At 47.0% G+C, this 15,965-nt stretch overlaps 1 protein-coding gene across 1 annotated transcript; it reads left to right on the top strand.

The window, feature by feature from the left end:
- Positions 1-188: 188 nt before the first annotated feature.
- Positions 189-15,816, top strand: sntb2 (syntrophin, beta 2). The gene is made up of 7 exons (XM_003967006.3): positions 189-2,068; positions 10,431-10,650; positions 10,743-10,953; positions 11,750-11,892; positions 12,222-12,418; positions 13,325-13,515; positions 13,715-15,816. Exons 1-7 carry the CDS (start codon positions 1,351-1,353, stop codon positions 13,805-13,807), a joined length of 1,773 nt encoding a protein of 590 aa, XP_003967055.2. The 5' UTR covers positions 189-1,350; the 3' UTR covers positions 13,808-15,816.
- Positions 15,817-15,965: the final 149 nt, after the last annotated feature.

A 15,965-nucleotide genomic window follows, 5' to 3' on the forward strand; every position in this document is an offset into this window, starting at 1 on the left:
TTTGTGTGTTTAACAACTGCCTCGGAGCCTACGCTGTTTTTCTTATTTTCTTAATAATTAGAAAGATTAATATGGCAGAATAATTTCTTCAGCTTCATTCAAGACATTTCTTTCTTATTACAAATGAAACTTTAATGAAGTTTGATTGAAAGTGAGAAAAAAATTTAGAAGACACGTGGGACTGCCTTTATTAAATATACCAACAAAAATAACAAACTGATGTTTACTTGGGGGAAAAAATGAGTTTGTAGTATAGATGGCAATGCGGATTTGCTCAATGATGAACTAAACATCCGGAAACTGGCGTCAATGGAGATACTGGTGATGATAAAGTTTCAGTGACCTCCTAGATTGAGGGGAATTTCCTTTTTTCAAATCAAGTTGGTTTGCACCAGACAAGGCGTTAGAGGTTCTTGCACTGTTAAAAATCTATCCGTGTGTTATAACAGTAACTAACTTGGATTTGAATGACTTAATGCCACGCAAAGCTGTTTAAATGTACAATTTCGCTGTAAAGGTTTCTCAGTAGCACTCTATAAAGTCGCCGGAAGGTGTGTAAAGGGAGAAAAATGAGGTCACATACTTTGTAGCATGTTGAAGCTTTCATTCACAAACACACTTGCTAGTGTCGCCCCGCCCCTTTCACTATGCATAAATAATGAGCAGCTCTGCGTGTCTATTGGTTGTTTCTGGCTGTCATCCGGCTCATTCCGCAGCTGGACATGACGTCAAGGTAGCATCACTTCTATCGACACGTCGGCCAATGACAGATTATGCCTTCAAAATAAAAGCACGCACAACTTTGCCTTCAAAATGACGCTGGGTGAAGGAGGGGGTCAGATGTATTAAATCACCAGCGAAACTCATTAAATGTTTATTACTACGGCCTAAAAGCACTCAAAGCATTAATTGCACGTTTTGGATTGTTTTTTTTAGTGGCGGAGTTTAACAGGCTGCTACGTCTGCGCGTCAAAAATCGGCCTTTAATATATTATTTTGATACGCCAGAGCGGAAACACCCCTTTCATTTCAGCTAACTTGGCGAGGAAGTGGAGCAGCTTTAGAGCCTGAACTCAACAACAAGCCCTTCCAGGGTGACCAATCACCGACACTTGCTTTTCTTTTTTCCTCTCCCTTCTCTGATTTTTTTTTTTTTTTTTTTGGAGGGGGGGTAGTCCAGAAGTTTGTGCCCCGCTTGCTGGTGCAGGCAGTCCCTATGTGAGTGGGTGTGTCGACGCGGGCCAGCAGCAGCCGCCGCTCGGGCGCACCGTGAAAAAGAGGGAAAAAAGTTGGCGATGAGTTCAGTGTGAAAGCGGCCCGCCTCGGAGGGAGCAGGCGAACCACCCAGGAATGGCAGTTTGGACCCGAGCGGACAAAAACGGTCAGCTGGACCTCCTGCTCCGCGACCGCTGGATCCGAGTGGCCGCCGAACTCACCCGAGAAACGCTGACTCTGACGGCCGAGGCGGACGCGGGCGGACCGGGGGGCAACTACTGGGACTATAACAGCACTTCTGCGGGCCTGCGAAACGGCATTGCCAACGGAAACGACCCGGGATCCAGTGTGGGGATCCCCGGCCGCGGTCAGGACCAACTTCTGAACCAGAGTCATGTGGGTCGGGGTCGTAGCAGCAGCCCCGGACGCTCGGGTGCCAGTCGCGGTCAATACGACGGCCACTACTGTGCGAACAGCCCGGGAAAGTACCCAAACAACGGCTCCAACTCTGACTTCGGGAGCCCCGGGTCGAGCTACGGCAGTCCAGGGTCCAGCTTCGGGTCGAGACAAGGCGACTTCCCCGTCAGTTTAGAGGGCTCCTCCGAAGCGGTGCGGAAAGTCCGGGTTGTCAAACAAGAGTCTGGCGGGCTGGGGATCAGTATCAAGGGGGGGCGAGAGAACAGGATGCCCATTCTCATTTCCAAAATCTTCCCGGGACTCGCCGCGGACCAGAGCCGAGCCCTCAGGGTGGGCGACGCGATCCTGTCGGTGAACGGCAGTGACCTCCGGGAGGCAACGCACGACCTGGCGGTGCAGGCGCTTAAGAAGGCGGGGAAAGAGGTGACGCTGGAGGGTAAGTAGGCCCACGCGAGAGCGCGGACGGAGAGGCCGGGATTAGAGCGCGGTGGTGCGGCTACATCTGCTCGGTTCTCACCCTCTTCCCGCAGTATCACCGAGGGTCACAACACCCACCAACACAACATTCAGGCCTACTTTACACCACACCAAGGGGTCCCTGCAGACAATAGGAGGAAAGTTAACCTATTTTCTAAAGGGTTTGATTGTACTAAACTGAATTTTTGTGTTATTTCACTTGTTTAAACAGACTAGAATGGCGCAGACTGCAAATGATTGACACCCCCCCTGCTTCTATAAGGCTTTTAGACATTAAACCTTTTCATAAAACTGTTTTGCAACAAGAGACTTTACCAGTCATCACTGCTGTTTGACCTGTGGGGCCTAAATGGCACCGGCATGCCAGAAAATCTTTGGTTATTGTAAACAGAAAAAAGTAACCACAGTTGTGGTTTCAGAGTTAGAGCCATTATCCTGGTCTGTGTATCTGAACGGCTTTGATTTGCAAAAGATAGCCGTCCCCTGTAAACACAACCTGATGAGATTTGTCTCTGTGTGACCGTCCAGGGGGAAAAAGACATTGCGTAAACAAGCAGATGGGCCGTTGCCTCTTTACTGCAGGTGTGGCTTCTATCATACCAGCCACATCAGGTTAGGAAGCCACCAAGGTGGAGCCCGACCCAGTTAATCGGCATGACCATTATTGTAATATTGTTTGTGTCATTTAATAACGAAGCACAAGTTTGCGCCTAATGCAAAACCTCAGGGACATTGGTAGTTATGGCTCTAATATAGAAACACGGCGTGACACAGATCACACTTCTAAGGCTCTCTGAACACGCACATCTGCTCCCTTCCACATGTCGCCCAGGACTGAGTGCCCAGTGGATGGGTAGAACTTAACCAGGGTGGTGCAAACTGCTCCGCGTGCGTGCAGACGGGGCACTTTCGCTTTGCTTCTAAACAATCTGAATTGAAAACTCCTGCAACTCAGATGATGACCAAAATAGGTACTGAAAGACCGTCTTTAGGCTCGACTGTTAAACAAAAGATAAACACTGAAGTCAGTGTCTCCAGGCAACATCAGTGCGCCTTGTTTTTTGCGGGCAGAGCTGCTTATAGTCTCTAATGAAGTTGTTTTATTTCACAAAATGCACTAGCCTGAATTTTTTAACTATTTTCTTAAGAGTTAGCTAAAAGCCAATGCTATTTTTGGCCCCTGCAGACACCCTTACAGCCTGCCAGTACTATGTTTTCAGTGTTTTGTGGTTAATTGTTCTGGTTTTGCGGAACACACACTGAGTTCTTTAGTGTAAAAGCCATTTAGACGGCTGGTTCTACCAGCATGTGTGTAATTAACCAACAGCAAAGTACGTGGACACGAAAGCATAACAACAGCCACGCTAAAGATAAATTAGGCGTTTGAATCTAAAGCAGATCGCTGACAACACGGTCTGGTTACTCTGATTATGCCCCCATTTTTTGGCTTAAAGTACCAGAATTTATCTAAGAGAACTATAATATTAGCCTGAAAAGTTGGCACAACTGAATATTTATCTGTCAGTGCGCCACTAATCAAAGTATTATTGACATTTGCAGCGCTGACAAAAAAAAAAAAAGGATGTTTTTAGTAGGAAGTAGAGAAATGTCCCATGCTGGGTGGGAACCGAGCCAGATGGAGGTCAGTTTGGATCCTAAACTGTGCTGATGTGGAACTTTTTCACATTTCTTTATAAAAGTGGAAAAAATGAATTTGGAGGGAATGAGGCCGCAGAGCCCCCGGGGTCTGGAAACTTTGGGGCAGGAACCACTAAATGGAGTGGTTAATGGTTTGGAATAAATGCAGGACGAATACTGATGAGCACATATTGTTGGAAGTAGTCGATGCTTGACACAGTTCCGTGCAAAATGAAGCCTCCCAGAATAAACACAGGTAAAACACACTCCCAGCAATCAAATGCATTAATTAAATGAGGCCCGGAGGCTCCGAATAAACACGACCGTTGCCTAAGTGGAGGGGAACCAAAACATTTTACATCCAACTTGTGTCAACCAGCAAATGGAGGATGTGCAAACAGACAAATGACCGTTCACAGACGTGACGCAGTTCGAGTGCCCACGTCGAACCGTTTCAGATCCAGTGATGGAATCTGGCAGCTGTAATTGGTGCGACAACAACAACAAAAAGCCCCCAACCATGCAGCAGCCCCTCGGGGTGTGACAGAAGGATGTGCTGCCTCCTGCCTCGCCGGCCTCCAGAAGAATGTGTCAGTTGCCCGTCGCTGTTTGTACGACTGACGGGCGGCGGGCTGCGTTGTTTGTGGACCGGCTCTTCCTCCCAGACCCGCAGCTTTCCCGGATCCCTCTGTGTATTGCAAGAAATGGCAGCCAGACAGAACAAAGCTCCAGTTTTCAGATCCGTGTGCCATGTAAACATTCTATACTCCCCCCCCCCCCCGACTCCAAAAACAAAAATGTGTTGTCACAATTAGCTTGGGTAACCCGCATTCCTAACCGTGCGTGTATGTATGTAGGCCAAAGGTCAATGCTGGCGGCGGCAGGAGGGCTAATTGTCTCTGCTCCTCACTTACTGGCCTCCATTACCTTCTGTAGAAGGTGCAACATAAGAGTGGAAGGACTGCGGCAACACATGAGATTATAATGGGGGCCGTGATGCCCGATCAGCATTTTCATTCCAAGCGTGGCTTTTTAATAGACGACTTATCCGACATTGATACCAGCTTTGCACCAAGATCATCGTTTTTCCAGTTACTGGCCTCAAACTGTTGTTTTAATCTACAATTACAATGAAAAGTGGCTCCAAGCCTCCATGACACCGTTAAAATCGGATGAATTCTGCAACATTAAGGACGATTTGATGTGCTTTAATCCAGAATAGCACAACAACCATCGTATTTGGTTGTGTTATCAGACCCAATGGTGATGTCTTTTGGTTTATAACCTTTCAGAATCCAACCTAAGCTTCAGAATCTTCTTCATTATTGATTAATGATTGACTTTTTTCAGCATCGGGTTACAAGGACAGATGGCGTCTTGTAAACCAACGCAACAGTTGTGGCGCTGACCTTTGTTTGTTTAATTGATGGCACAGACCAGACACAGAAGCCATTGATGAAACGGGGACGACCCTGATGAGGAACGGTTCCCTGCTTCTTTTCTGGAGCCAAAACTAGGCGGCCATCTACTCGCCGTGACATTCGCCGGTCACGTGGGACGAGGGCCGCCACGGCGTCTGATTCTGAACAGCCTGAAAGAGGCCGCGCCGCTTTGTGAGACTACAAATATGGAACAATATATAAAAAATAAAATAAACTTATTAATACCGTCCTCACGTGACTCAATGAAATGGCTTGGACAAGACAGCATACATGTAAATGACCATTCGAGACACCTCACGGCCTTCAGGGGTCTAAATCAAACATAATATTTAAATACGGCAACTATAAAAGTGGCAAATCCATCCGAGTGACGTACACAAGCACATTTGCACTGTAACTGATGATACTAAATATAATATACAGTAAGTGCAGAGCTCCAGCAGCTGAAACAGTGTTTCCTCCTTCCTGGGACCGACCGTGGATCAACAAGCATCAATCCCTCCCTGATGGCTGCGAGCTTGTAATCTTTCTCTGTTGCTACAGTATCCACAACCATGGCCGTGATTATTTTGGTCCATAATCTGCTTTATCCTTTGTAAAAAGTTGGCACACATATCCAGACACACTTTGGGGCCGCGCTGTTCATGCCGCCCTGCGTAGAAACGGCTCACGGCGGTCGTTCCGTGCTTGTTTGTGGGGTTTCCCGTCGCTTGTGCGGTTCTTTTCGCCGCCTCTGAGCCAGGTCGTCACAGGAGGGGCAGGTATGAGGAATCCTGAATCCTCTCCTGTTATGAGAAGCATCCGTGAAGATGTTTGCATTGACAGAGCGTCTGCTTGGTCTTTTTCTTGAATAAAAACAGAGATCCTTGTTTTTATTGCCAAATCCAGCTCTGGTGCACGACATTAAAGTTCATCCTGCTCCGAAAAAGCGTCATTAAACGCACTCATGAAAGATAACGGACATATCAAGATAGCCAAAGTATTGCCCACGCCCCAAAATGGAGTATTTGGCTGATCCATTGCAATCCTTCACCAAATGAATCGCTTCATCACGTTGATGAAAAATCCTGCTGAAAATGGACCTGCGGACTGACGTGCAACGCTGCGCTGGTGGATTAATCCCAGGAACCGCACCGCGCCGCTTCCAATAAGTTGATAAGCTGGGTAAAACTTCGAAATGGTGCCAGTCACGTTGGCAATAACCTGAAGTGCTCTGGAGCTTGTGGACGGAGGGTCCGGTGGAGTCAGGAACTCAAAGGCTTAAATGGATACCAAATGGTGCCATCCTGCGCCGCTGACATCATCTGGCGCCGCGGGCTGCGATCCGGCGACTGGAAAGCGGACCCCGGGTATATCGGGTCCCGACCATATGGCGTACCGCTCAATAACGAGCAGAGGTCAGATGGGAGATTGATTATAAGAACTGATTTGGAAAGAAGAGGAAGTGAGTCACTGTTGATTGCTGGGAGTGTTGCCGGCTTCTGATCCCTCCTCATTTTAAGCCTGTTGCAATCATCACATTCTGACTTTAATTGATGAATGTGGGATGTTTCTTCCCTCCTCTCTCTGGTCTGAAGAAGGTCGTTTAGCCACAGAATGCGTTCGCGTTGGGAGCGCCTTCCGCTCTGCCTCCCCGTTGGATTTGGAACAATATTTGCAGCCGTAAAATTTACTTTTATCATTCTTGCACGGCTGAGTCAGTGACCTTGTAATGCCCCGCATAGCTCCAACTCCTTCATGCCAGCAAGAAAGTAATTGCTAACACCTGTAGACACGTGCGGGAGTACGTTTCTGTGGGCGTGAAGTGCTTTGATATTAACATATTTTAACATGTGGATCATTCTTGCGACAGATATTAAAGAACATTCTTGTACCGCTTAGAGGTTTGTCATTCTGGGACGACCTCTGTGTATCGACAGTCTTCGTGGGTCAGCTTCATGTAGACGTGGTGGGAAAAGACCAGCTACGAATTAGAGCTATAATGCAGTTAACTCTGTGTGTGTGTGTGTGTGTGTGTGTGTGTGTGTGTGTGTGCGTGCACCATCTGGAAAGCACCTCTGTAGGAGTTGGGCCTCTCAAGGGTCGTAGTATTTGTCGACTGTCTGTCACACCGTCGTGACTTGCTCCTAGACCATAATTTAGCTATTAAAATGTTTGCGGCATAAGTACTTAATTGCCTTTTTAAATACTGTTTCAGCTCTTTTAAGCCCTCCTGGTTTACAGTTGTGTCACCCGCTGATTTGAAAGGTAGTCTGTGTATTATGTAAGGAGTTTAATTATGTTTGACAAAGACCGTGGCAGTAGTGTATGAAATTAGTCGTGAATGGTGGGCGCCATGCTCTTAATAATTCCTCGTTTGTAACTATGTGCGAGGTCAGAGCCAAGGAGAGTATCAACTACAGCCCCAACACCCGCCCCTGAGCCCCAAAGGGGGAGAAAAAAAAAACCACACACAGAACTGCAGTTTCTTTTGGGGCTATTGTAACATGTTGGTCTCATTATGTTTCAGGCCAAAACTCTTTTTTCAGTTTTTGAGAGGAAGAGAACAGGAGGGAGTGGGCTAAAAGACTCAAGATAGGAGAGACGGGGCTGGAGAGTATGGGATATGTGGGGACTGGAGAGGGCAAAGAGCTTGAAATGTGTGCTAGAGGTGGAAGATGAGGATTTTAGAGGGAGAAGAAGTGAAGGGAGAGAAGAGAGAAAAGCAAGTATCCAAAGACGAGCAGGCCAGACCTCAGGACGATTGCTGGGCTCTTTTTCGGTGCCAAGTTCTGAGGCTGTGGTCTGAAAGTCTCACTCTATTACTGCGTAACCTTTTATTTCAACATTTGGCCGTTCCATAGAGTCATTTCGTGTGTGTGTGAGTAGATGTTTGCATGCTTGCATGTGCATGTTGTGGCAGAGGGGAAAGCGGTCCGAGGAGCGTTTTACACCAGCTCTGCATCAGCACGAATGCCACAATAAAGTTTAGTCACACTGTTCCTCTTCTCCTTCCTCGTATTGCTCTTGATTCTCCGGTCGAAAAAGAAAACGAAGGCAGGCCTCGGGGGACGTTTTTGGCATTTCTGAAAAATCCCTCTTGCACACGTCACGTAAATAAAGGTGTTGCATGCATATGTGAGTTCTTGCAGACGTGCATCCATTGAGCTGCGAGTCCTCTGTGTGCAGACCTAATTAGGCAGAAGTGGAGCTGAGTGACAGGTCTGACAGAACTAATGAGTTCATTTAACAGCTCCACAGGCAAAGTGGGCAGAGAAACAAGCACACGATGTAGGCGAAAAAGCGATGCAATGTTAGCTAGAACAGGCTAAGCACCTATTGCTTGTGTACTTAGCACAACTTTTACTAATGCGACCTAGCGATTGTGCCAAAAGTCCAATTTTCTGTGACGCTAAAATGCTAATGAGTCTGGCTTTCGTGTCTCATGAATGGAAATCATAGTCCTGTCCACACAAAAGTATTTGTACATGAGGTTTTTTTTGGCTCGGAGTGGAGATGAAGTGGAAGAGATCCAGGAAATTTTTGCTGTCAAGTTCATCTGACTTCAAAATCTGAAAGAGATTACAAATTATACAAATATAGAAACGTCACAGGCAGAAAACTGATGGTATATATTCCAGTAGCATTGGCTGTTGACACTTCAGCTGAGGGTTCTGGGTTCAAGCCCCGGTTGCCGACAAAGGTTGAAAGGTTACATGAAGACGCAGTTTCCGTCTGACTTCCTTCGATGGCTGAATGAGTTTTCTGACAGTGATATACGGGGGCTATATCTCTTTTATTATGGTATTAATGGTTAGAGGTTTTTTACGTGTACATTCCTAGTTCAATGTCCAGATTTTCTATATTTTCTGCCCGTCTCTGTCATGTTGAACTGCTCCGGGATCCCTCAGGGCTTTGTCCCTGACCCTCGATACTTGCTCTCTGATTGATATGTCCTTGCAAGGTCACCCCCCCCCTTCCCCCTTCTGAAGCAGTGATCTGAACTTAACGTACTTAAGAGTTTTTCCACTCGGGCTCAGGCACGCCTCGGTGTCAGCTGGACATGTTCCCAGCAGCTGTGCCTCCGTCTCGACAAGAACGGCGCGTCGTCACTCTGGAAAACGTCAACTTCTGCAACAGTCGCCGAAAAAGGGGGCTCCTCCGAGGCCGATAGCCGCGGCGCTATGGACACGCACAACCGCAGATAACGGCGGGCGGGCGTGCGGGCGGTAAATATTTCAGCTGAAATCCTCAGCAGCAGATCAGATTATCAGGTGGAAAGTTGAGCCTTGCAGTGGAGATCTGACCCTGGGACAGAACCGTGGGCATTCAGAAACACTCTCACTCTCACTTATGTGTTCCAAACCACTTACGTTTGCAGAGCGGATCCCTGACTTTGTTAGCATGGGCGGTGTGGTTAGAAGAGATTTGGCTCGTTGCCGCGAGATTACTACACACCCCACCTTTTAGCCTGAGTCACTATGCGTAGAGCAATAAAGAGGAGCATGCGGGAACTCATCTTTTGTTAACTAACTGTAGCTTTACGTACAAGCCGTGCACGTTTTTAGTGAACGCTCTTTCACACACATGCAGAGAGTTTCAAATCTAATTTCTGAGTCTACTTTGAGAATGACCTCACCTCTTTACAGTATCGGGTTTCCTACAGAGCAGAACATTAACAGAGGTCCACTACACACATATTCATGCACGAGCTCTAATTTATTTTTTTCATGCTCTTACGCCAGTTGCGGCTCACAAATAAAACTGAAACTTAAAAAAAAAAAGAGAGTAGAAACAGCGAGGAGATAAATGGGTCTGATCTAGGGAGGATACACGAGGACAGGAACAGGCGAGGACACGTGACGATGCTGATGAGGTCATGAGGTGTACAAACCAAATTTGGCTCACAGCTGTAGCACTAAACCAGCTCTGTTTGTGTATTAGCAAAAACCTAACAAAGAACCATTGTGGTCTTCAAATCTGCGTTTAAAGATGACTGAATACGGACCCCGACCCCTTCCAGGATGTCCTCTGCCACAGGACCAGGTAGAGGACACGTGTTCCTATGCTGGAGCAGTGTCATCATTGTGCAAGGGCTTCACATGTGCTTCCTGTGATAGCAAAAGCTTAAACTAAATTTACAGACTGGTTTCAGGGCTGCTGACATTAGCAATAGAAGTTACGCAACAGGAGTTAAACAGCAGAATATAATGGAGGCGGTACGTGATGGGTTGATGTGTCCTTTTCTGGGTGTCTCAACAGTAAAGTACATCCGGGAAGTTTCTCCGCTCTTTAAGAAGCCGTCTCTGGTGGCCGACCTGCCGTGGGACGGCGTCCGCCCGCAGTCGCCCAGCTACAGCGGAAGCGAGGATTCCGGTTCACCCAAACACAGCAGCTCGTCCTCCTCCAAAGACAGAAAGGTCATCAGTCTGAAAATGTGCTTCATCAGCAGGAACCTCACCATGCCGGACCTGGAGAACAGGTACGCTGGCCAACAGCAGCCCGCTGTGTCATGCTTAAACTTCGCGTCCTCTTTTTTATTTTTAATTCTTTTTAAATCTCGGTGTGATTCAGGCTGCTGGAGCTTCACTCCCCAGACGGCCAACATACGGTGGTGCTGCGCTGCAAAGACGCCCCCACCGCCAACTCCTGGTTCACTGCCGTCCACACAAACATCGCCGCCCTGCTGCCACAAGTCCTGGCTCACATCAACGCCTACCTGGGAGCCTCGTCCTCGGCCCCCACGCACCCCCACCTCAAACACATCGGCTGGTTGGCTGAGCAGGTACGGCGTTGACTCAAATGAGTATTAATTCCACATCGTTGCTCTTTTTATTTCTGTTCTTACACAATTTGCCAGATGAGTCTCTAATGTTTTGGGACGATAAACAAGCACAATAATGTCAGGCTGAAATTATGATAGAATAATGTCAGGGTGCTAGAAGCAGGAAAGGCAACATCCTCACCAAAAGGATGCGTTTAATGCGACGGCTATTGAAACAGTGATCAAATGATGTCGGGAAGCTCGAGTTTAGGGTATAAATGTGTATTGTTCCACCTCTTCAGTTTCGTTGGACGCTGGCGTTTCCACAGTGAGCAGCTGGTAGCTGAGTTTTCCTGTTCGTTACATCATCGCACACATTTAGAGCAGATACGGGCCTTTCTGCTTCAGCGTCGCCACCCCTGCAACACGCAGGAAGAGCGTGTTTTCTTGATTTAAGGCCGGGCCTAATGTCAAACAGAGCCATTCACCAGCTAACCAGGGTTTTTTTTTAGCGAAGTGTTTACGCCGCGGCGCTCTCAGATGTATGGATGTTTTGCCGCTGACCGACCTCAGACAGGAAGCACTGATATAGGTTTCCATTGCCTTGCACCGTTTCCTGCAGCACCCACCTTTCACAGCTGCACTCATTTCAAAGCTTAGTGGCGCTGCTGTTCTCCACCCACCTTCCACTCGTTACAAGACAGATCTCTAATTTAAATAAAAGCAGGGTTTGATAAATGTCTCCCCTAATGATGATGTCACTGCGTCTTTGATCCTCTTGTGGCGGGAGCCTATCAATCCTCTTTATCTGCTGTAGATTCAGCTGGACGGAGGGCGACAGCAGTATAAGCCGGTGGTCATGGCGCTGACAGAGAAGGACATCCTCCTGTTCGAAGCGGTGCCGTGGAGCAGAGAGTCCTGGTGTCTACCGCTGCTCACGCATCCACTGCTCGCCACAAGGTAACGAGGGCGCCAGCGCCTCGGGGGTTTCGATCATAGCGACAGCGGCTCCTCCGGCTGTGGAGCAACGGCGATACGTGTCGCCCGATGAGCAACAGGCACCTCTGAAAACAGAAGTGAAGTTTCAGAGTGACAGCTAACTGTAAATCAGGTCTGTGTACTCATACCAACATGTGGTGGGGGAACTATAAATGAACGGTAAGTCCCTGGAAATGAAACAAAAGTGAAATTAAAGTTTTGAGACGGGGAGAACTTGACTGAGGGCAAACACAATAACAGGTTTTCCTCAGATCTGTGCAAATCTTCTTCTGCTGTGTCTCCACTTCCAGACTGGTCCATTCTGGAAGTGCCCGGGGTTCTCCCGCGCAGGGTTCGGAGCTGGTGTTCGCTACCCGGACGGGCACGGGGCGGGGCATCGAGTCCCACGTCTTCCGAGTGGAGACCCACTGGGATCTGTCTTCGTGGACGCGCGCCCTGGTGCAGGGGGCTCACGCTGCTGCTGAGCTCATCAAAGAGGTTTCCATCGGTGGGTGAACAGCACGAAATCAGCTCCCAAAACATGTCGGTCAATAAATTGACCAGTCCGACGCAGACGTAATGTTCAATAAGCTAGAATATGGCGGCGCTTCCGTATAGATGTCCCTTTGGAAATGAGGGAATCCCTACTACTCTGCGTAAGGGTTGTCAAACCTCAGACCACAACTCGAAAAGTTACGTTGTGCAGGTCTGAAAAAAGCCCACATATTTAGAGAATCAGTGTTTGTTTAGTCGGAAGAGAAGATTACAGAGTGAGGGAGCACGCATGTTAAAACAGAGGATGTGGGCAGCAGCCTCAGACGTACAAAATCTGATTCTGATTCTACCGTCGGAGCTCGTGACCAGCGGCCGGCTCAGCGTCGGTGCGCTGCAGTTCAAAAGAGCAGCTCTGTGTAGGAAAAACAGAAGTGGGAGCCAGATGAGGGGAATGTGTTCCCTTTGGCCGCACTTATTCACCACCAAACAGCCTCCAGTTGTCTTTTTTCTGTCTTCTTCACTTTAACAAACCCACAGTTGTGGGTTTAAATCAGTCATGTTACTAAGAGGCCTGCAAATGGTTCCAACAATGTTTTAAATGATGCATATTCCTGTTATCAGTGCTGAGCAACATCCTAGTTTAATGCGGAAGCTGAATTTATTAAGTTTCAATTCAGTTATGTTTAGCTTAACCATTTAAAGCCGTCCAGGATGTATCTGGACTGGGGGAGGAAGCAGAAGTATCCAGAGAAAGAGCACAAAATGAGGCTGATGTAAACAACAGTTTGTCTTTTTATGATGTGTTTACATTAAGTGAACAGACGTTGATCCTCCCCCCCCGACTCAACCTGCTTTTTAACCCCTTTTGACCCACCCGGCTGGGTTTTTAAAGGCCTTTTCTCTCTTTCTGGACTCTCAGGTTGCACGCTGAACAGGCAGGACGTCCGGCTGACGCTGCACTATGAGAAGGGCTTCACTGTGACCAGGGAGCCGGCTGATCTAACGGGGGGCGCCGTGCTGTACAGATACCCCTACGAGAAGCTCAAAATGTCCGCCGACGATGGAATACGCAACCTTTACCTTGACTTCGGGGGTCCGGAGGGAGAAATGGTGAGTTTAGCGACACCAGATCAGAGGTGTGACACAAACGCACCGTTCTCTTGACGTATCCACGGAGGGAGTGATTTGACCTCTTGGTATTCAAAAGATAAAGTAGATACAAGGTCGACCATTATCTTTCCTGCATATTACAGGTGTTTCATCAGGGGTTTTTTTTTACCAGTCTTTCCTACTTGCCTTCCTCCTCCAGGTGTTCGACCTCCACTCGGGTCCGAAGCCGGTGGTGTTTGTCCTGCACTCGTTCCTGTCGGCTAAGCTCACGCGTATGGGCCTGCTGACGTGAGACCTGCGGATGACGAGCGTCGCAGGTGGTCGCAGGTGGTCGGAGACACCAGAAACAGACCGAAGGACGCTCCTGAAATGACTGACTTTGACTGTTCTAATCCCCCCCCCATCCCCTCCCACCCTGGAATTGTATGTTGTCTCAGAAACGTGCCTTCTAATCCACCTCTCCTCCATTGCTGCACTCATTTGCATTTTGGGCCAGGTTCAAAAAGAAAAAGGAAATAAGCAAAATCAGAAGACCGTGTTGGCTGGTGTTAAAGTCCAAAAATCCAGTAAAGTTGACAACATTTCACGTAAAACACATATTCTACGTGAGTATCTGACAACGGGTAAAAGGCCAAACGGGGGCAAGGATCTGGTTTCAGTGCACTTCTTAAAACAAAGGAAGGATTTATTTTTTCCGCCACCGACGCAGAAACGCTCCCTGTTTCTCCTCTATGCCAATCATTCCACGACAGCCTTTCAGGACCCGTCCCTCTGCGTGGACCAGTGAGTGAAACGGGCGTTTCCGAGTCAGAGGACGGGTGTTTCCAGATGCTTCTGTCGGCTCCGCTGTTGCATTCAGGTTTGCCAACTGTGCCTTGTTACATGTAGACGCTCTGTAATGTTTCTTTTATATCACTTTTCACCTTAAGAGCGTGTGAAGCTTTCAGAGATGCACAAGCAATAGTATTACTGTCACCGTGTAAAGCATGTTACTGTGGTTTGTCCTGTTTTTATAAGAGTGTATCTTTTGATAGCATGACTTCCTTCCTTCACACGTTGATACAAACGCGTGTTACCTCCTCCTTACCGACCCACACTACCGCATCCTTTCCAATCAACGCATTCCAGTTTGTTGTTTAGGACCATTAAACCGGCCTGGTTAGGAGGAAATGCGCCGATCTATTTTGATAAGATGACCTGTGACACATCCCACGGTACGCATGTTTACTTTTTCATACTTGTAGGTGTGTTGCCGCCTTGATCCGTCCCTTAATTTTAGAGGCTTTTCATCAAAATGCTATGGGAATAGGTAAGAAGGTCTCATTAAATGTTTACAACAGACCTGATTTAAAATAGGATCCCCCTTTTCACGTATTTCGTGGCTCATGGGAGTAATTTATGCAAGTTTAAAAGCATTAAATTGCTTTATTTGTTGGGACGCAGGTTTGGTTTAAATGTCCTGTCCCGTGAGACGGTATTGGGACTGTAATTAAAATGTTTTCACAAGCTTTACTTGGCACATCTTGTTCGAGAGACCCTTCAAACGAGCCTCTGCATTCTTTTTGGGCCCCAGATAATGAAGCATTGTGTCCACTCATGGTGCATCATGGGGAAACTGGCTAACTTTTCTGTCCTCAGATTAGGAACACATTCACATCTATTTTGGACTCACACCCTTGTGGTTGTTTAGATAGGCTTGTCTTTGATTGGAGAAAGGAAAAATGTTTAATTACACACTTGATATAACCACAGTATATATAGTTGGAGTGATGAAGGGCTGTGCTCAGTCATGCGCTCATCCTGCTGCCCTTAAACCCTGTAAAATGGGCGCTTGCGTGACACTTGCTTACCCAGTATTTCACTTGGTCATCATACTTTACCACATTTCTATGAATATTATGCTTTCCTGACATGTTTGTCAATACGCTGCAGGCATCCTTTGAGCTTGATGCACTAATCAATGAAACCTTGTTCAACTTGTGAATGTAAACCTCTTTTCTCTTAGAGATTGTTCTTTTTTTATTCATACTTTGTGCTAAAAAAAAGGTTGTCCTGTCTATGCAAAGCAATGCTTCAAAGGTTTTTTTTAAAAAAAACCAAAGGTAAAACCTGTGGCAACTTGCGTCCAATACAATCATTGAGCTGGAAATTCACAAAAGGAAAATTGAAAGTGCTGCTGCAGTTACCTCTTTTATGCAAAGTATTTAGGCTTCTTTCCGAGATATGGTATATAATGTATGATAGCAATGTAATAATCTCCAATGTAAATACATACATACCAATAAAACCGTTACAAAGCAACTTCTGTTGATGTTTTTTTCTGAGTTGTTAAATAACAAACATCATGTAAAATGTTTAAAAATGCACGTTTTCTCCATCATTTTGCACATTAGGGGCTTTTAATGTACAGAAACCAATAGATGTATTTATAACGTGTTTTCATCACAAAC

Source organism: Takifugu rubripes, chromosome 9, assembly GCF_901000725.2.
Source record: "Takifugu rubripes chromosome 9, fTakRub1.2, whole genome shotgun sequence".
Classification (NCBI taxonomy): Eukaryota; Metazoa; Chordata; class Actinopteri; order Tetraodontiformes; family Tetraodontidae; genus Takifugu; species Takifugu rubripes.

Coding starts and splice junctions, on each gene's coding strand:
- sntb2 (XM_003967006.3), top strand. CDS start 1,351: ATGGCAGTTTGGACCCGAGCGGACAAAAACGGTCAGCTGGACCTCCTG. Junction 10,651..10,742: donor ATGCCGGACCTGGAGAACAG/GTACGCTGGCCA, acceptor GGTGTGATTCAG/GCTGCTGGAGCTTCACTCCC. Junction 11,893..12,221: donor CATCCACTGCTCGCCACAAG/GTAACGAGGGCG, acceptor CTCCACTTCCAG/ACTGGTCCATTCTGGAAGTG.